Below are 21584 nucleotides of genomic sequence, written 5' to 3' on the forward strand. Positions count from 1 at the left end.
ACAACCCTGTGAGATTGGCACCATTACTGTCATTCAGCAACGGATGAAATGGAATTGCTGCAAATGTAATTGGTTCAACTTTACGCTCCTAGAGGGGCTACAGTATTGGCTTGAACCCAGGCAGAAAGACTCTGGGAAGTCCAGTTGATCATGAAGCTGCTGTGTCTTGTGTACTTCTGTACTGCATCTGTTTAGATAGTGGAAGAGAATCATCAATACACTGTTAGCAGACTCTAGCTACCAACCATTTAATTGATGTATGACCTGTTTGTATCAGCAATCAATGAAGCATTTGCATTTTATTGCTTACGTTGTTTGAAGTTAGTGTATGGGGCTGGAGGGACGGCTCAGTGGGTCTTGCTGCTTTTCCAGATGACCTGAGTTCAGCTCCTACCACCCATTAACAGCCTGCTAACTAACTTCAGGAAATCTGGTATCCTCTATGGGCCTCTGCAGGCACCCGCACACATGTGACATATACATGGGCACATACCAGTAAATAAAAATAAAAACAAAAACAAATCTTAATAAAAACACTTTTAAAAACTCAGAACATATAAAAGCATTTCTAGCTGAGGCCATGATTTAAAGGCTTTTGCCAGTGGGTTGCTAGGCTGTTTCTGTAGGAAGCATGTTAGTGAGTACATAGACACATTTGCATATTTTTTCCCCTTTAATTTAAAAACCCTCAAAAAGGTGTCTTAGACGTGAGGCTGTCTTGGAAGAAGCCAGTGGCTCTCAGTCTGGCCCAGGGGCTATAGTTTGACCACCCTGGGGCACACTTAGTGCAATGCACACTTAGTGTAAAGCACACTCAGTGTAAAGACAAACAATGATTCTCCTTGCCAGCTTACCCTTTCAAATGGTCCACTCCTCCAGGAACACATTCGCAGATACACTCACAAGAAACATTTTACCAGCTCTCTGGGCAGCTTGTAACCCAGTCATGTTGACACTTAAAACTGGCTGTTCTGTGCTTTTGAAAATGAGATGTTGAGTGACTGATGAGCTCCTGAGTCAATAGGAGTGTGAGGCAAAAAAAAGCACAGAGTGAGAGTTGTAAGCCTGACATTTTAGAATGTTTCTTTCTATGATGATTTAAGAGCCAGGTTCCAAGGATCCTCTCTAAATGCCTGTAGCTTTAACCACATCAGGGTGTCCTGGTTCACAAAGAAGCTTTTCTTCTTTGAGTTTTTTTATTAACATATATTATTTGTAATGATAATGGATTTCGTTATGACACCTTCACACATGAGCATGATATATTTCAACCTTTGTTACTTTCTCTTGTCTCTGTTAATCTCCTTTCTCTTCCCAAGCAACCCCTCCTACCTTTGTATGTGTGTGCATGTACATGCATACATGCCTCTGTGTGTGTGTGTGTGTGTGTGTGTGTGTGTGTGTGTGTGTGTGTGTGAATGAATTTCATTAGGCTTGTCTACAGGACCATGAGTGAGAACTTATTATACCACTGATGAAAATGTATTTCCAGTCCTAGTTTTCTCAGCTATTGCTGTGATAAACATCATGACCATGGGGAAGAAAGGGTTTATTCCATTTTTATACTTCTAGTGCACCATGAAGGGAAATCAGTGCAGGAACTGAAGGCAGGAACCTGGAGGCAGGAACTGAAGCAGGGGCCAGGAAGGAAAGCTGCTTACTGTCTTGCTCAGCCTGCTTTTTTATACTAACCAAGACCACTGCCCGGGGGTGGCACCACCCAGAGTGTGCTGGGCCCTCCCACATCAATCACTTATCTGGAATTTATACCACAGACGTGATCATGGGCCATTCTGAAGGAGGCATTTTCTCAGTTGAAGTTCCCTCCTTCCAGATGACCACGGCTTGTGTCAAGTTGACAAAACAACTATTCAGCTCATGCCTCCAGCAGCTGTTATCTGTGTATAAATCCTCAAAGAGCGGTGCATTCCCATGAGCCCCTCCCACTTCCACGGCAGGATGCCGATGAGTCTGATCTTAGCATTTACCTGCAGCCGCTGGGCCTTCAAGACTACAGCCGCCATGTCATGCTCAGAAGTTAGCCATGCATACTTTCCATCCACTCAATTTCTTTGGTGCTTATACTCTTTCTGATTCTTCTGCACTGCTCCCCGAGTCTTGGAGATAGTGTTATAGATGGGCTGTTTATGTCTTGTCATTCCAAGTTATTTATTCTCTGTGGTTTGACAAGAGAGGAGTTTCTGTGGTCTCTGCTGACCACCGCAGAAAAGCTTCTCTGGCCAAAGCAGACAGTAGCACTATTCTGTGAGCATAAACATAGCTATTTAGGAGACAGTTTGACAGGCGCTTTGTGTTCATTTAGCAAAATAACAACACCAGCTTCCCCATTAGGGCCCATGACTGCCCCAAGCTGTAGGCTGTTGGCCAGGTTTTGTGCTACTGGATGTGAATTCTCTCCCATGGAGCAGTCATCAAGTCCAGCACGGAGGCAGTCAGCGACTCCCATAACAGACTGCCACTGTGGCACAAGTGGGCTCATCGTACCTGGCTGGAGTCCACAGCTGTGTGACTATTGATGATAATTCTTCCCAGAAGCCTCCTTAGCACCTTCCAGCACAGTGAAAGCTAGCCAGCAGGGAGGAAGCTTCCAGACCAGTTCCAGCTTGCTTTTTCAGTGTCCTGTGACTAAAGCATGTGTCACCTTTAGCAGTAGGGTCTTAGCAGCTTGTTCTTGTGGGCGACCAACAGCAGGAGCAATGACCTGTATTCTTTTGAGGGCCTCTGGCGCCTCCTTGGTCAACAGCTCTTGGGAAGGTGCCCCCACTCCGATCTTACTCGTGTTTTGTTTTCCTTGAGTTCACAGATACATAGGTGTATATACATACATTTCGTTTTCCTTGATTATTCTAGAATCTTCTTGCTATTCTGAAACAATTGACCTTAAAAATGGATTCTTCATCAATACAGCAGAAAGTGGGGCTTTTAGTAGGTCAAATGAATTTTTATGTGTTTTTCTGAGCCTGTCAGGTAGAGATAATTGCTTGGGGACTGGGAGAAGCCATTTATCCAGTGTCAGTGACGATCTGAGTGAGAGGACTATGTATATTAAAGAGAAACTTTGACAATGGAGCAGTTGGGTGATCTCGTCTTCCCTTTTTGAGAGGTTTCCTGTTTTACATGTGTAAGTGAACACATGTGTGGGAAGAGATTTTTATCTCACTCTTGATTTGTAGTTTCCTGACTATGAATTTTCCTGAAGTAAAATTATCATGCATTAAAAGAGAAGTGATGTTTTTTCATAGGTATAAAGTCTGCTAATGCACCAGCTGGATGGGACTTACTCAATGAATATTTCTTTCTTAACAATTGCCTATCTCTGGAGTATATAGTCTTATTGAAGAATATTCTCTTATTAGTGTACTTTAAAATGATAATCTGACTTGATTATATTCTTTTCTTCTTTCCAGAAAGTACCAGTATGCTCCATCTTCTTTCAAAGGGAAGTTTAAAACTGAAATTAAGGAGGCAGAAGCAGCAATAAAAATGGGTATATGGGTTTCTCCATCCAAATCATTATGGTCATCCACTTAGCAAATGTGAATGAGCACTTATTCTCAGGAAAACACTGCTCTAGGCATTGTGGGTACTGTTACTGTCAGTCAATGTAGCTCCCTTACCACTGTGTGTGTGTGTGTGTGTGTGTGTGTGTGTGTGTGTGTGTGTGTGTGTGTGTGTAGATCAGAGAACAACTTTCAGGAGTCATTTCTTTCCGTCTATGATGCAGGTTCTGGAGATCCAACTCAGATTGTCTAGTTTGCTGGCAGGCACCTTTACCGCCTAGCCATCTCACTGAACTATAATTTGTATCTTAAGTATGATCCTGTACTAGATAGGGTTACTGTTGCTATGATGAAACACCAAAAGCAACTTTGGGAAGAAAGGGTTTATTTCATCCACTTTTCCATATAACACTTCATCATTAAAAGCAGTGAGGACAGGAACTCAAACAGGGAAGAATCCTGGAGGCAGGAGCTGATGCAGAGGCCATGGAGGGGAGCTGCTTATTGCCTTGCTCCCATGGCTTGTTCAGCCTCCTTTCTTATAGAACTCAGGACTGTCAGGGTGGTCCTGCTTACAATGGACTGGGTCCTCCCACATCAACCACTAATTTAGAAAATGCCCTATAGGCTTTCCTGAAGCCAGATCTTCTGGAGGCATTTTCTCAATTGAGCTTCCCTTATCTCAGGTAACTATAGCTTGTGCATTGTTGACATAAAGCTAGCCAGAACAGTCCCCAACGTATTATGAATTAATTGAGATGGTAGAAACTCTGGGTGTCAGGATGCTGTGTTAGCTCATGTTAAAGGTGAAAATTGCCTCTTATTTGGGATACGCATTCTCCCTTCCATTTGAACTTGGCTGTCCGGCCAGTGAGCTTTCTGGATCTGCTTGTCTCTACCCCACAGTGTTGGAGTTGTATAAACAGGCAGTCTTTCCTTGCTTCTTAGGTTGGTGGTTGGGATTCAAACTCAGCTCCTGATGCTTGCTGAGCAGGCATCCATTACCCACAACAGCATCTTCCATCTGCTTCAGATAGAAGAGTTAAAATGAGTAAGATCTCTGAGAGGAACAGGTGGTTTCAGATTGTGGTCTCTGTGCCATCCACAGTGGTCACGGCTACAAGTATAGAAAAGACGTGCTTAGAAATGGCTTGGAAGAATCTCTCTGTGTTGTGACTGTGATGCCTCTGTTTCCAGCTGAACTCAGGTTTAAAGAACTGCAAGTCAAAGGAAACCAGCCCAACAGAATTTCTTTGTCTTCCGCCAAGGTACGACCTGCAAAAAGTCATCCTCAGTGGCAAGGAATGCCACTTGCCTTTCTCCTTTGCCCCATTGTCCCCTATCATGTACTTTCTAAACTCAAATACAGACAAGCTGAAAAGATGAAGGCAGTTTCAGCACAGGGAAACAGATGAGGTGAGTGTAGAGAGAGGAGACCGAGAGAGAAGGGGGAAGGGTGAGGTGAGCAAAGATGATCAGAATCTGGGGTGAAATTGGAGCAGGGAGAAAGGGCTTTATTGCCGGTTTGTTGAAAAGGAAAAGAAAAGCAGTACAAGGAAAAGAAAATAATGAAAAGATAGCAGAAAAGTATCTAGTCTATGAAGCGTCCTCAGAAATATCTATTCAAATTGTAGCTCTCCATGGACCCAGATAAATGGGGAACGCAAGAAGAGGGCTAATAAGCAATCCTTCTTCCCAGTGCTAGGAATCATAGACCATAATTATGAATATTAATCACAATGCTTCCAGCTTACAAAGCTCCTTTCTTGTGAGTCGGTTTGCAGAGTTCATAAACAATCTCTGTAATCCATGTAATATGCCCACGAGTAAGGCACATTATAAAGAACTATAATTATTAATTATAGCATACCGCAGCTAACTGAAAAAAAAGAATATTGCTGCAAGATATGCACTGCAAGTCGGCTTTTACCAAAGCCACGGCATAATGCTTCCACTGTGGTGATGCACGAGGCACTGCAGCTGCTTGTGTTCGTGCAGAGAGATGAGCAGGAATGCGGAGAGCAGTCACTGCCTTTCGCTTTGTCTGTCGCCTCTTCTACAGATTAAATAAATCAATCTGCAATGATTTGGCCTTAGCTCCATGAGTCAGGGCTCTGTCTAATAAAGTCTCCAGCCGATCTGTCACGCAGAAGGGATGAAGACAGAGACTGGTGTGTGTAGGTGTCCCAAACAAAGCAAAATCATGGTTTTCTCAAGGTTCTTACATTCTTGCTTTCATTTTTAAGGAAAAAATAGACCTATATTGTTTGTTTATTCATTTATTTATAATGTGAGCTTATTTATTTATTTATTTATCTATTTATTTATTTATTTGTAATTTAAGCTCCCCCCCAAGAGCATCAGTGCCTTTGCCTTCTCTATATGAGAGCTGAGAGAAAGACTCTCGCAGGCCAGGGTCTTTTTTCTGTCTGTCCCTGTGCGGAGTGCTCTGCCTGGAAGAGTGTTCTGTCTTTGACCAGAGCTTTGTAGCCCTGAAGTGTCCTGGTCACTTTAGTGCAGAGAAGACAGCAAAGCAGAATGGCCCGAACTCTTGACCTCTTCTTCCATGCTTCCAAGCAGCTTTATTTGAAATTCTTTGCACTCTATCCCCACCCCACCCCCATTTTTAACTTGAAAGACAGTGGAAGTGGTGTTCTATCAGTGATGCAGCCGCCAAAAGAGTGCCACCACCAAGAGATACCATTGGTCACCTGTGGCGAGGGAAGATCTTTAAATGTCTTTTTGTTTGTTTGTTTGTTTTTTGAGATAGGGTTTCCTGGTGCAGCCCTGGCTGTCCTGAAATTAGCTCTGTAGACCAGGCTGCCTTCAAACTCACGGAGATCTGCCTGCCTCTGCCTTCCAAGTACAGGAATTAAAGGCGGCAATGTCTATACTTTTTCAAAAAAAAAGGTTTAATTAGCATATGTTACCCACGATAATGAGTCTCATTATAACATTTGCGTACATGCGTATAATGCATTTTGATCCCATTCACCTCCATTATCCTCTTTTGTCCCCCTTTGTCTCCTACCGATCTCTCCTTCTTCCTGACTAGTCTCCAGAAAAGCCTGCTCTTAGCTATGAGAACAGTAATAATGAACGCTTCCTTTGCAGCCTAAAGTAGAGGGAATGGAAACATTCTAGAGATAAGGATCGGGGAACAAGCCAGTGTATATCAGATTAAAAGAGAGACAGGCTGTCAGCTGGCTTTAGAGCGCTCTAAAAGAATAACGCCTGAGGAACCTATCAAGGGAACATTTGGGAAGTGTTTGTCCAGAATCTGATAAGGAGGAGACATGTCAGGAGGGATACTAACAAAAGTTATTACTACTTTTTCTCCCTGAAATATGCCTAAGTGATCGCAAAATCTAGGATTCCTGTTCCCTCAGACAAAAGTCAGAGCCTATATGCACTGAATACCTTACTCAGGTTTTCATGTAGTTTATGTCAAAATCCATCGACCATATAGGGAGTGAAATGAAGGCAGGGAGGGCTCTTAGAATGTGTGCAAAGAAAACAATAGCCTTGGACTCAGTGTGCATTCTGGAAACACTAGATTATAACCTATTAACTGTGTGTCTGTGGAGTTCCTATCATGTGAACTGCATTAGACAACCGAGCAGTCACTGCTGCCCCGGAACCTTCAGATAACAGGGTATCAGCTCAGTTTGCATCAATTCAGTGTCCTTATGTTTCTACTCAGCTAAATTCTCCTTCTCCAGGATGGATTGCAGAGAGCTCGGGAAGATGTGGAAGCAAAGCATAAGAATCTTCGAGAGAAACAGAGGTAAGGCTTCAGGCTTTCTGTGTGTGAGGACCTTCTCCAGTGCTGTGCCAAGTTGTTATTTCTAAGTGGTCAGATCTGGAGCTATTATGACAATTTCTCTCTATTAGCATGGGATTATTATGATAGTAAATCTTTTTTTTTTTTTTTTTTGGTTTTTCGAGACAGGGTTTCTCTGTGTAGCTTTGCGCCTTTCCTGGAACTCACTTGGTAGTCCAGGCTGGCCTCGAACTCACAGAGATCCGCCTGGCTCTGCCTCCCGAGTGCTGGGATTAAAGGCGTGCGCCACCACCGCCCGGCAAAGATTTATTTATTTATTATGTATACAGAAGAGGGTGCTAGATCTCATTACAGATGGTTGTGAGCCACCATGTGGTTGCTGGGAATTGAACTCAGGACCTCTGGAAGAGCAGTCAGTGCTCTTAACCTCTGAGCCATCTCTCCAGCCGATAGTAAATCTTAATGGGATGAAGCTTCCCCAACCAAGACACATGTTGCAAAACACGGATGAAGTTATTATTGACGGATACATTAGTGTCTATGTAATGTCGAAGACAAGCCAGAAACCCTCAAGAATTTGGCAGTTTAGACTTGATGAAGATGTTTGAAGACACCCAAGCAGGCAATCACATGACTGCTTCACTGTTCCTGTCATCTTCCTTTACTCTAGAGCAGTGGTTCTCAGCCTTCCCCATGCTGTGACCCTTTAACACAGTTCCTCATGTGGTGATCCCCAACCATGAAATTATTGCCATTGCTACTTCATAACTCTAATTTTGCTACTGTTGGGAATCATAATGTAAATATCTTGAGTTTTCCTACGATCTTAGGCGACCCCTGTGAAAGGGTCATTCGACCCCCCAAGTGGGTCGCGACCTGCAGGTTGAGAACCACTGTTTTAGAGAGCTTCATATTTAAGAAACAGCACTTGAAGGAATGTATCACGTATGTGTATTTAAAATAAAAATGGCAAGGCTATCAAAAAAAACAACTCTTGATATTTGTAGGTAGGACTTGCAGCAAGTTAAACAAATAGTTACTGCTACACAAACCAAGTTAGACTTTGAAAACTGAAAGCTTTGGGAAACTTCCTTATAGGTAACAGTGATTAGTTTTGGTCATATATTTATAACTTTAAATATAAGCTTAAAATGTTAATCATGCAGATGTCAAAAAGTAAATTTAAGATGTTATGGATTTACCAAAATTATCTAAATTAAATTTCCTTGGAATTTCTATTGAAAACTAAGATTTCTAGTCTTCAGAAACAAAAACTTTGTTGATAACTTGTTTCTAGCCATAGTGAAATGTATTAAAATTAACCTGTACTGGCAATAATGGTTGTTACCTTGAATGGTTTTATTGGAGAGTGCTAATTTTTAAAATAATTTTTAAATTTAGCATACAGAGTAATGGCATTATGTCATGAAAATACTGTGTTTTCTCATTTTGTTTTGGAGAGGGTCTCACTATGTAGCCATGGCTGGCCTAGAACTCACAATGTGGACTAGGCTGGCCACAGACTCACAGGGATCCACTAGCCTCTGCTTCTCGAATGCTAGGATTAACGATGTGTACTACCATACCTGTGCTTTTTAACTCTAGACAATCAGCATGTCCCTTTCCATGGGACGATGATGTCATATGTTTTAATGCTCTGTCTTGGGACCCCTTGCACTGTCAATATCCTAGTTTGTTTCAGAATTGGGATCTCGTTGTTAGGATTTTTGAGAACAGCTTTGATCTGTATATTACCTTAGGTATAAATGCATTTAGCATTATGTAATAATATACTAACTCATGTCAGCAGGTCAACCTGTGAGAGCAGAGGAAAGATCCTATTTGTTGCCAATTGGGGCTGAGAAGGGAAGATTTGTTATACCTCTAATCATTCCAAATTTATTTCTAAAATCCTGTCTTAGTCTTCACCATATCCGGTGGCTAGGCAGACATTTTTCCATGTTGCTGGTGTGACACAGTATTCAAGTAGCTCTTGGTTGCCTGTGAATGTGAGCCAAGTCAGCTTCTTACATCCAGGTGTGTTCCACAGTTCCAGCAGCCTCCTTGTACCATGGCAGTCTATATCACATTCTGCTATTTCTCATTTTTTTTGTTTTAACACTTAATAGAAAAGTCACAAAATATATAATGTAGAGGGATAATGTTTTTTAAAAAAATCAAACAAACGAACAAAAACCAATAGTCCTAGCCTATCTGTTGCCATGTAAATTCACTTTATTAGCTTTTACTTACCTTTTGAGTTTTGGCAAGTGTTAGAGAGAAAGCCAGAGAATACATTTTTGGCACAGTGCAGTCTCCATAGATTATTTGGGAATTTGAGAATAAACTGCAAGTGGGAAACACATACAGTGTCAGGAACGTTTTTTTAAAGAACCAAGTTATCATTTTTCAGTAATACTGTTGTGATGGCTGTTCTATGTTGTCAATTAGGCTACATCTGGAATTAACTAAAACGTAATTGGCTGGGTACACCTGTAAGGGAATTTTTCTTAATTAAATTACTTGAAGTGGGAAGATCTACTTTTAATCCAGATCTTTTGAGGTGGAAAGATCCACCTTTAGTTTGGGCCACACATTCTGCTGGCAGTCTATGGAAAGAACATGGGAGAAGGAAGCTTCCTCTCTTTGCTTACCTTCCTCAATCTCACTGGCAAGTCCATTCTTTCACTAGCCTTCTTCTTTGGGATTTTGATGTATACTGAAGACCAGCTGAGACATTCAGTCTTATGGACTGAACAACTACTGGACTCTAACCAGAAGTGTTCTAGAGCCACAGAAGTATAAGGATGGACTTTTAAAAAGTATCTGGAACAGGTTTTCTTATTTGCTAACATCTACAGTTACTAAAGCCCCTCCTAGGAACTCAGGGAGTAGTGAGAGCCCATGGGGGTGAACTATTTTACAAAGTTAAGGAATCAAATGCATTTGATTGTCCTGACTCACTAACTGTGACAGGCAATGGATTTGGTGACTCTGTATATAATACTTTTGACAATTTGTGGAAAAATAAGGAAAATAATGATGCTGGTTGGTTGCTCCTAGCATCTCTGGATAAACTGACAAAGGAAAAGAATGAGTTCCGTGCTAAAATCAAGCAACGTCTCCCATCTCAGAATATGGTGAAGGCCAACAGTGAACTCAGTGGCAACAATGACCAGCTCAGATGCACATAAACAGTCTAAAGGTTTCTAAATGTGCCCTGGAAGAGAATCTTCTCTCCAGCAGCCACAGAGCTCAAGTTGTGGAAAATCAACAAGAAGCCTTCATTATAAGAGTGGCTGAATTAGGGTCTGGAGAGATGACTCAGCAGTTAAGAACACTGGCTGCTCTTCCAGAGGACCCAGATTCAGTTCCCAGCACCCACATGGCAGCGCACAACTGTCTGTAACTCCAAGATCTGACACCTTCACACAGACTTACATGCAGGCAAAACACCAGTGCACAGAAAATAAAAGTAAATAAATTACTAAAAAAAAAAAGATTGGCTGAGTTACAGTAAAAATTCAAGTCCCAGCCTCAGAGAGTATCTGTGGTTAAAGTAGGGACATTAATTGGTAAAGAATGGGATCCTGTAACTTGGATCCCATTGTTACAGGGTGTGGGAGGACCTACTGAGGCTGAGAACTTCGAATCCTCAGATTTTCAAGGGTTTATTTCACCCAAGGAAATAGTCTCTTTACCCTCAGCAGAACATGCATTCCCTTCACCCCTGAAACATTGCCTTTTCTACCTTTGACAAAGGAAATTAATCCTGTAAATTAGCAATGACTTTCTCCAAAGGAGATGTCAGGGAAGACAATACTGATGTCCCTCAGGCCCTACCAATAGTTGTCTCTAGACCTATAACCAGACTTAAGGCTGAGCAGGCTCCCAGAGGGGAGGTAGAAAATGTAGTCCATGAGGAGGTGCGCTCCACTACTGAAGAGCTTAATGAGTTTACTTACTCATTCAAGCAGAAGTCTGGAGAGTATATGTGGGAATGAAATTTAAGGGTGTGGGATAATGGTGGAAGAAACAGAAAACTGGATCAGGCTGAGTTTATTGATATGGGCTCATTATGTGGAAACTCTAGGTGTAATATGGAAGCTTGGCACAGTTAAAAAGGTTGTCAAAAGTTTGTTTGAATGGTTGACTGAAGCATTTGTCAGAAGATGGCCTACTGAAAAGGAGTTGGAGATGCCTGATATCCCCCGGCTTAGTATTGATGAAGGGATTTTTGAGGCTCGGGGAAATTGCAATACTAGAGTGGTTTGCTGTGTAAAACCAAATCCTCCGCAATGCCAAGGCACAGAAGACCTGCTCATCACTGATCCTATAAGATGCAAAATGGTGAGAGAGGCACCAGAACATTTGAAGAGCTTTGTTGTTGCCCTTTCCTTGTGCTAGAATTTAGGGTCAAAGATGCTGCTGCTCAGTTGGATGAATTAAATGCAGTGGGTTAAATTGGGCCCTGAAGTAGCAAGGGCCAGGTGGCAGTACTGAATGGCCAAAGGCAAGGCAAGGTGATCGTAGTTGCCATAATGGGCAGCAGAGACAAAGCAATGTCCATAATGGTCTGCCCCATAATGATCAGCACAGGCAAAGTAATTTTTATGGTGGCATGACTCATATGGATCTTTGGTACTGGTTAATCAATTTGATACTTGGTGTTTCCAAGCACAAAATAAATAAGAAGCCTACTGCATTTTTGTTTCATCTGTGTAAGCAGAAAAAATTTCAAATGAACAAAAGTCTCCACTGGATTGTGGTTAAGGGGACTCTTGGCTCATAAACAAATTGTCAGACTTGAGCCAGTTTGCAGACCCAGAACTCTTTGATTCCCCTAAAGTTGTACTGTTAGCCTTTCGCCAGTCCTTCCCCAGAGGGACCTTCAGCCTTTTAAAAGGATAACTCTACACTGGGGGAAGGGAACAATCAGTCTTTCCTGGGTCCAATTGAATACTGGTTCTGAGTTAATGCTGAGTCTGAGAGATCCCAAGAAACTTTGTGGCCCTCCAGTTAAAATAGGGGCTTCTGGAGGTCAGGTGTTAATCAGTGGAGTTTTGACTGAAGTCTGACTTACAGTAGGTCCAGTGAGTCTCTAAATTCATTCTGTGGTTTTTTTCACCCAGTCCTAGAATGTATAATTGGGATAGGCATACTTAGAAGTTGGCAGAATTCTCACCCTGGTTCCCTGACTTGTGGAGTGAGGGCTATTATGGTTGGAAAGACTAAAGGAAACCTTTAGAGTTGCCTCTGCCAAGGAAAATAGGGAATCAAAAACACATCCCTGGAGGAATTATAGAAATTAGTGCCACCATTTAGTGTTTGAACGATGCAGGGGTGGTGCCTCCCACCCCATATCCCTTCAATTCTCCTGTCTGGCCACTGCAGAAGACAGATGGACTATGGAGAATGAGAGTTGACTGTTGGAAACTCAATCAGGTAGTGACTCTGATTGCAACTGCTGTACCAGATGTGGTGTCCTTACTTGAGCAGATTAGCACATCTCCTGGTACATGGTATGCAGCTATTGATCTTGCAAATGCCTTTTTCTGGTACCTGTCCATAGGGACCACCAGAAGCAATTTGCTTTCAGTTGTCAAGGGCAGCAGTATACCTTTACAGTTTTGCCTCAAGGATAGATTAGTTCTCCTGCCCTGTGTCATAACTTAGATTAAGGGATAATGATTATCTGTTTCTTCCACAAAATATCACATTGTTTCACCGCATATTGATGACATTATGCTGACTGGACCAAGTGAGCAGAAAGCAGCAACCACTTTGGATGTAATGGTAACACATATGTACATCAGGGGATGGGAAATAAATCCAACCAAAATTCAAGAGGCCTTCTACTTCAGTGAAATTCTTAGGAGTCTAGTGGTGTGGGACATGCAGAAATATTCCTTCTAAGGTAAAGGGTAAGTTATTTCACTGACCCCTCCCACCACCAAAAAGAAGCACAACATTTAGTGGACCTATTTGGATTCTGAAGAGAGGACATTCCTCATTTGGGTGTGTTACTCCACCCCATCCACCAAGTGACTTGGAAAGCTGTTACCTTTGAGTGGGTCTTAGACTAAGAGAAGGTACTTCAACACGTTCAGGATGCCGTGCAGGCTGCCCTACAACTTGGACCATATAATCTAGTCGACCCATGGTGGTACTTGAGGTGTCAGTGGCAGATAGGGATGATGTTTGGAATCTTTGGCAGGTGAATCCCAGAGGAGACCTTTGGGATTTTGTAATAAGGCTCTACCATCACCTGCAAAATGCTATTTTCCTTTTGATGGTCAGCTCTTGGCCTGCTGTTGGGCCTTAGTGGAAACTAAAAGTTTGACAGGGACCACCAAGTTGCCGTGTGACCTGAGCTGCCCATCATGAGCTGGGTATTATCTGACCCACTGAGCCATAAAGTAGGACATGCACAGCAGCAATTGATAATCAAATGGAAATGATATATATGTGATCTGTCCAGAGCTGGTCCTGAAGGCACAAACAGGTTACATGAAGAAATTGCCCAAATACCTATGGTTTCTATTCCTGTTAGAGTACTGTATCCTCTCAAGCATGCAGCTGTTGCCTTATGGGGTGTGTCTTATGATCAGTTGACTGAAGAAGAGAAGACTGGGTCCTGTTTGACTGCTGGTTCTGCATGTTAATGCAGGTACCACCCAGAAGTAGACAGCTGCAGCATTAGAGCCCCTTTCTGGGACAACCCCAAAAGACACTGGTGAAGGGAAATCTTCACAGTGGGAAGAACGTAGTACAGTCACATGGTCATACATTTTGTTTGGAAGGATAAATGGCCAGATGTGCAATTGTTCACTGGTTCACATGCTGCAATGGATTAGCTGGATGAACAGGCACTTGATTGGAAAACTGGTGAGAGATATCTGGGAAAGATGTATATGGATTGGTCTCTGCAAATCAGTGAAGGATGTGAAGATATTTGTGTCTTATTTAAATGCTCATCGAAAGGTGATGTCAGCCAAGAAGGAGTTCAGTAATCAAGTAGATACAATGACCTGTTCTGTGGTCTGTCAGCCTCTTTCCCTAGTTACCCTTGTCATTAACTGGTGGACCCATGAACCAAGTGGCCATGGAGGCAGAGATAGAGGTTATATATTGGCTCAACAGCATGGAGTTTCACTTGCCAAGGCTGACCTTGCTAACGCTGCTGCTGAGTACCAGATCTGCTGACAGCAAAGACAAGCACTGAGCACCAGATATGGCACCATTCTCCGGAGTGACCAGACAACAACGTGGTGGCAGGTTGACATTGAAGCACTCCCTCCATGGGAAGTAGATACTGGTTATGAATTTGCCTTTCCTGCACATAGTGCTTCTGCCAAAATGACCATCCATGAACTTACAGAATGCATTATTCATCATAGTGTTGCTTCTGACCAAGGAACTCACTTCCTAGCCAGAGACGTGCAACCGTGGGCCCACAGTCATGGAATCCACCTGGTCTTCCTGTGTTCCCCATCATCCTAAAACAGCTACCCTGATAGAAAGAAGGAATGGACATTTGAAGGCATAGTTACAGTGCCATTTAGGTGGTGACAGCGTGGAAGGCTGGGGTAGGCGTCTCCAGAAGGCTGTATATGCTTTGAATCAGTGTCCAATATTTGGGAGAGTTTCTCCCAGAGCCAGGATCCACAGGTCCAGGAATCAAGGGGTGGAAAGGAAATAGTTCCACTCACAGTCACTCACTAAGAAAATGTTTGTTTCCTGTTCCTGTGACCTTAAGTTCTGCTGGCCTAGGTGTTTTGGTTCTAGAGTAGGGAGCACTCCTGCCTGGAGACACTGGAAGATCAGACTTCCCCCTGGACACTTTGGGATTCTGGTACCCTTAAGCAAACAGGCTAAGACGGGATAACACTGTGAGGAGGGGTGATTGATCCAGGTTACCAAGGGGAAATTGGATTGCTTCTCCACAATGGAGGTACAAAAGATTATGTCTGGAGTGCAGGAGATCTTTTAGGACATCTCTTGGTGCTACCATGTCCTATGATTAAAGTCAGCAGGAAACTACAACCTAACCCAGGCAGGATTATAAAGAGTATAGACCCACCAGGAAGGAAGCTATGGGTCATTCTTCCAGGAAAAGAGCCAAGACTTGCTGAGCTGCTTGCTGAGGGTGGAGGAAATACAGAATGGGTAGGAGAAGAAGGTAACTATCAGCTAAGGCCACATGACCAGTTGCAGAAATGAGGATTATAATTGGCATAGGTGTTCCTTTCATATTTTGTTAAGAATATGTTTGTGAGGACATTTGTGTTTTTTTCCTTAATTTCTTTATCATGTAATGTATAACACCAGTAAAGAGAATAACAGTGGTTATCCTATTTAAGCTTTGAGATACTAAAAGAATGTCCCTCAAGGGATATTGCCACCTATTCTAAAATTTATAATGAGATTGTGGTTGTGCATGGGATAGTTATGTTAGGCATAATTATGATCTAGTTAAATATATAATGCATTTGTGATTGTAGGTGGAACAGTTATATCATGATAGGTATTATTATTCTGGTTATTGTTTACATTTGGAAATTAAGCATGACATAAGGAGATATGATTGTGTGTCAAGTTGACAAGGGGTAGATTTGTGATAGCTATTCTTAGTTGTCAATTTGATTATATCTGGAATTAACTAAAATCCAAGAAACTGGGTAAACCTGTGAGGGAATTTTTCTTATTAAATCATTTGAATTTGAAAACCCACTTTTAATGCTGATATTTTGAGGTGGGAAGATCCACCTTTGATCTGGGCCATACCTTCTGTTGGGAGCCTTCCTCTTGTGGGCAAATCCATTCCTTCACTGGCATTACAGCCCATTTCTTTGGGATTCTGATGTATACTGTAGACCAGCTGAGACATCCAACCTCATGGACTGAACAGCTACTGGATTCATGGACCTTCCATTGGTAGACAGCCATTGTTAGACTAGCTAGGCCACAGCCTGTAATCTATTCTAATCATTCTATAAGTTCTGTTCCTTCAGAGAGCCCTGACTACAACAACTATCATACATGTGTCAGACCAGAGAACATAGAAATCTTTCTTGTCCTTTTAGATTTAAATGAGCAGACTTGTATTTGACTTGTATTTGAATGAATGCTGTGCTTGACCTGTGTAGTAATTTGCATATACAGAATACTTGGCTGTATGTAGAATCAGCTCTATCTACCAGGTTTTGCAAAACATCTGCTATGTTATAGGTCATTCTTTTGATATCTATCTTATGAGTTTAATTATTAGATGCTTTTATAAATTTCATATTTTGCCTTAATAGAGTACTTTTAACCTGCCTTTCTAAATACAATTCTAGGGCACTAAGGAAAGCAAGAACAATCTCCCTGTTCTTTGGAGTGCACGTAGAAGACCAAAGGCAAGCTGGAATGTTCATTTACAGTAATAACCGGTTGATCAAAATGCACGAGAAGGTTGGTCCCCAGCTCAAAATGAAGTCCTTGTAAGTAAGCTTCTTTCTCGAGTCAAAGGCAGTGTAGGGAGGCCACAGGCCATTTCTGTCTGTGGTACTACATGAGTGATTCATCACAACACAAGCAAGTGTCCTCTTCATCACTTGCCCTTCCTCTCATGCAAGAATTAATCTGCCTAATTTATAATATGAGGCTGTGTGCTGGCTCTCAGAAGAAAATCACATTTTGGGAAAAATACTGTTTCCAATGCATTTCTTTAATGTCTTTCAATCCCTTATGTCATCTTTTCAGGTTTCTAATATTTTACTAATTAAAAAAATATGAACTAAAGAAATGTTAACAGAGGGGGAAAAAAACCTAAACTCTAATCTTTTAAGGAACAAACCCTATTACAGATTTGCAGCTCTTGTCAGTTACCTGCATGGATATATATTAGTAAACATCTCCAGTCTGCTTAGATTCTAGAATAATGGATTCTGGTGCTAAAGTATAATAAATTGGTTTGACGGTTATGTGGAACCTTACAAAGACATCATAGAGGAATGGAGAGATGATCCAGCTATTAAAGGCCAGTCTCACAACCAAAAAGACAAAAGACAGAGGCATCGTAGAAAGGGACAGAGTCAGACAAGACATCTAAGAGTGGTGGAATGAGTCAGGAGGGGCTTTGGTCTTCTTGCTGCCTCATGCTCAGGGAACTAGCTCTTCTTTCATTGTTCGGGCAAAAGCGGGTTGTTGCAGTATCCTGTGCCTGGGTTGCGCTAAGCTCTGCAGTCAGAAAGGTCAAGGGTGACCATCTTTTACTGAGGAGCGTGAGTGCACTTTAAAACTGTGCCCCAGCAGAGAGAACAGTGTTTCTGTATTACTAGTGTTACGGTTAACATGCAAAGGGACCAGTTTCATCACGGCATCTCCATACACGTGTGTCATATTTTGTTTTCTTTCTCTCTCTTCCCCCATGCCCTCACCATGCTTGCTTTCTCTTCCAGCTGATACCCTTTCTGCCCTCCCACCACCCAGTGAGTCTGCCTTTCTTTCTTTCTTTTTTTTTTTTTACATTTGGCTCTTTTTTTTAAAAAAATTTTTTTTATTTTTATTTTGCAATACAATTCAGTTCTACATATCAGCCACGGATTCCCTTGTTCTCCCCCCTCCCGCCCCCCTCACCTTCCCCCCAGCCCGCCCCCCATTCCCACCTCCTCCAGGGAAAAGCCTCCCCCACAGACTGAGATCAACCTGGTAGACTCAGTCCAGGTAGGTCCAGTCCCCTCCTCCCAGGCCAAGCCAAGCAATCCTGCATAGGCCCCAGGTTTCAAACAGCCAACTCATGCAATGAGCACAGGACCCGGTCCCACTGCCTGGATGCCTCCCAAACAGATCAAGCCAATCAACTGTCTCACCCATTCAGACTGCCTTTCTTTCTTATCACATGGATTCCAGCACTTGTTCTATTTCATGCTTTTCTTGAGATCACTTCCTTCCCTCTCATGATCCTTTTTCTAGTTCTATGACCTGTAAGTACATTCATAGGTGCACAACCATATATATAAATTTAAATTTAAAAAATAGTGAATATAGGCTCTATGTGTCGTTCTGATCCTGATTTATTTCTTTTAGCATAATGGTTTCTGGTTGCATGAATTTTCCTTCCAATGTCATACTTTCATTTTTTTTGCATTTTTTAAATTTGTTTTTTCTTTATTAAGAATTTTTTTATTCATTTTACATACCAACCACAAATCCCCCTCTCTTCCCCCCAAGCCTTCCTCCCCAACCTACCCCCCCATTCCCTCATCCAATAAGGTAAGGCCTCCCATGGGGAGTTAGCAAAGCCTGGTACATTCACTTGAGGCAGGTGCAAGCCCCTCCCTCTGCATCAAGGCTGTGTAAGGTGTCCCACCATAGGTAATGTCCTCCAAAAAGCCAGCTCATGCACCAGAAATGGATCCTGATCCTACTGCTAAGGAGCCCCTTAAGCAGACCAAGCTACACAACTGTCTTGCTTATGCTGAGGGCCTAGTGTAGTCCAATGGAGGCTCCACAGCTATTCATCTAAAGTTCATGGGTTTCCACGAGCTTGGTTTGGTTGTCTCTGTAGATTTCCCCATCATGATCTTGATGCTCCTTGCTCATAAAACCCCTCTTCCCTCTCTTCAACTGAACTCCTGGAGCTTGGCCTGGTGCTTGGCTGTGGATCTCTGCATCTGCTTCCATCGGTTACTGGATGAGGGCTCTATAATGACAGTTAAGGTATTCACCAATATGATTACCTGGGTAAGCTCTCTCCACTGTTGCTAGTAGTCTAAGCTGGGGTCATCCTTGTGGATTCCTAGGAACTTCCCTAACACCAGCTTTCTCCCTGTCCCCATAATGTCTCCCTCTATCAAAGTATCTCTTCATTTCATACCTGGACCACATTTTCCTTATCCATTCATCTGCTGGATAATAGACAGCTAGGCTGACTCCATTTCCTGTTATATTGACTAGTATAGTAGTAAACATGGATGCATAAGCATCACTAGGATATGCTGACAGAGACTTTTAGGTAGATGCCCAAGAATGAGAGAGCTGGGTCATGTGATGCTTCTGCTTTCAGGTTTATGAGGAACCTCTGTTCTGAATTCCATTATGACTACTCAAGTTTGCATCTCTGCCAGCAGTGAATAAGTTGTCCTTCTTTATCTCGATGATGGCCATTCTGACTGGGGCGAGACAAAAATCTCAAAGCAGTTTTAATTCTTATTTCCCTGAAGGCTAATGATGGTGAACATCTTTTCAAATATGACTTGGTTATTTGACTTTACTCTTTTCAGAATTACCCTTTTTAGTTCATTCATTCATTCAATTATTGACGGTATGATTTGGTTTCATGGCATTTAATTTTTGCCGTTACGTGTCCTGGATTATCTCGGATATTAATTCGCTGTCTGATATGTAACTGGCAAATATTTCTTCTGCTATGTAGGTGATCTCTTTATACTCTTGTGATTGTTGCTTTGGCTGTGCAAAAGCTTTTTAATTTTATAATTCCATTTATAATCTTGGGGTTATTTCTCATGCTGTTGGACCTTCACTCAGAAAAATCTACTCCTGTGCTTATATTTTGAGGTGTTTTTCTGTTTCCCTCTAGCAGTTGTAAAGTTTCAGGTTTTACATTATGACCTTTGACCCATTTTTTTTTAACTAATTTTGAGGCCAAAGTGTGTGAGATATGGGTCTAGTTTCACTCTTCTGTGAGTGAAAATCCAATTTTCTGAGCACCAGTCTTTTCTACAACATGCATTTTTGACAGCTTTGCCGTAAGCAGTGGTTTGTGGGCTTGTTTCTGGGTTCTCCATTCTATTCTGTTGGTCCACAGGTCTGTTTTCTGTGTTAGTACCATGCTGTTTGTAAGTAGGGCTCTATGATACTTCCAGCATTGTGACCCCCTGACTCCCCCCAATAGTTGTTTTAGTTTTTGGGGGAGATATTTGTGTTTCCATATGAATTTTATGATTTTTTTTCTAGTTTGGTGGGGAATGTTATTGGAATTTTGATGGGGATCACATTGCATCTGTATATTTGGCAATATATCCATTTTCAAAATAATAGTTTTCCTTATCCATGAACATGGGAGATTTTCCCTAAGTTTCTTTCTTCAGTGTCTGAAAGCCTTCATTGTAGAAGCCTTTTATTTCCTGGGTTAGGTTTATTTTAACATTTTTTTGATACTGTGAATGGGAAACCTCCCCCATTACTACCATTTTAAAAAGCTATTAAGTCATTATCAAGTATAATTACTATGTGCCAATAAAATACTAAAAAATAAAAAGATACACAAGCTACTGAATTTTTTATAGTGAACTTTGTGTCTTAGACTATTGCTGGAAGGATTTCTGAGACCTAATAGTTTTCTGGTGGAATCTTTAGGGTCTTTGAAATACAGGATTGTGTGATTTGCAAGTAGGGATAGTTGAGTTGTTCTTTTTTTTATTTGTAGAATTATTTTTTTAAACTCAACTTAGTTGGCTCTTTTGCTTAAACTCTTAGAGCATTTAGCTTAGCAATTGGTATTATTAAGCCTCCTGTCTTTAGATCTTCTGACTATTGGCTTTAGCATGCTGTTCAGGCATGAGTACCAAAGCCCTTTCCTCAATTACCTAAGTAAAACTGGGCCCTCCTGTCACACCCACTTGTCACTTTTCACATAATTTTAGCACCCACTTTATTTTCTTAAAGCCACTTATCACCATGTGAAATGGTCCTGCACACGTATCTACATACTAACGACATGCCTACTAACGACATGCCTGCCCGTTCTTCAGTGAATGAGCAGCAGGGACCTTGTCTTTCTTGCTCTTGTCCTAGCTTCTGGAACATGTTCAGGAGCTAACTTTGAATGACTGCATGAATGGATACTTGGATAAACGAATAAAGGAGAGTTGTGTGCAAAAGGCAGAAAACTAAACAAGGAAGTCACAGCAGGCTTTCTGTGTGAGATGCATTTAACCTTCCAGAATGAGGAATGAAGGGAGACAGGGTAGAAGAAAGTTGTGAGACACGAAACTGGCAGGGGTGTCAGTTTGGGAAGGTGTGATGTATGCTATGGCAGGAGCAGTGGGGGAACCAACCTGTGGTGCTCTGTAACATGGGAGGCTTTACCCGAAATCTGATGTCAAGAATCAAAAAATCCCAGGTGGATGTCTATCCTGTGGCTCTAGAAAAGCAGAAGAAGGGAACCAAGGAATTTTGCACATCAGGTTAACAATTGGATACCTGTCGTCACCCTCTTGGCCTGTTGATGTTCCCTTACTAGAACTCGTGAACACCCCAAGGACCCCTAT

At 41.9% G+C, this 21584-nt stretch overlaps 1 protein-coding gene across 1 annotated transcript in view; it reads left to right on the top strand.

The window, feature by feature from the left end:
- The window catches only part of Morc1 (MORC family CW-type zinc finger 1), a 153715-nt gene that overhangs the window by 44695 nt on the left and 87436 nt on the right, over positions 1 to 21584 (top strand). The window contains exons 10-13 of the mRNA XM_052739763.1: positions 3429 to 3508; positions 4719 to 4789; positions 7244 to 7308; positions 16647 to 16790. Coding sequence (XP_052595723.1) covers positions 3429 to 3508; positions 4719 to 4789; positions 7244 to 7308; positions 16647 to 16790 — 360 coding nt within the window. The remainder of the gene's footprint in view (positions 1 to 3428; positions 3509 to 4718; positions 4790 to 7243; positions 7309 to 16646; positions 16791 to 21584) is intronic.

Source organism: Peromyscus californicus, unplaced genomic scaffold (genome assembly GCF_007827085.1).
Source record: "Peromyscus californicus insignis strain IS unplaced genomic scaffold, ASM782708v3 Scaffold_16__1_contigs__length_79575227, whole genome shotgun sequence".
In the NCBI taxonomy this organism is placed as follows: Eukaryota; Metazoa; Chordata; class Mammalia; order Rodentia; family Cricetidae; genus Peromyscus; species Peromyscus californicus.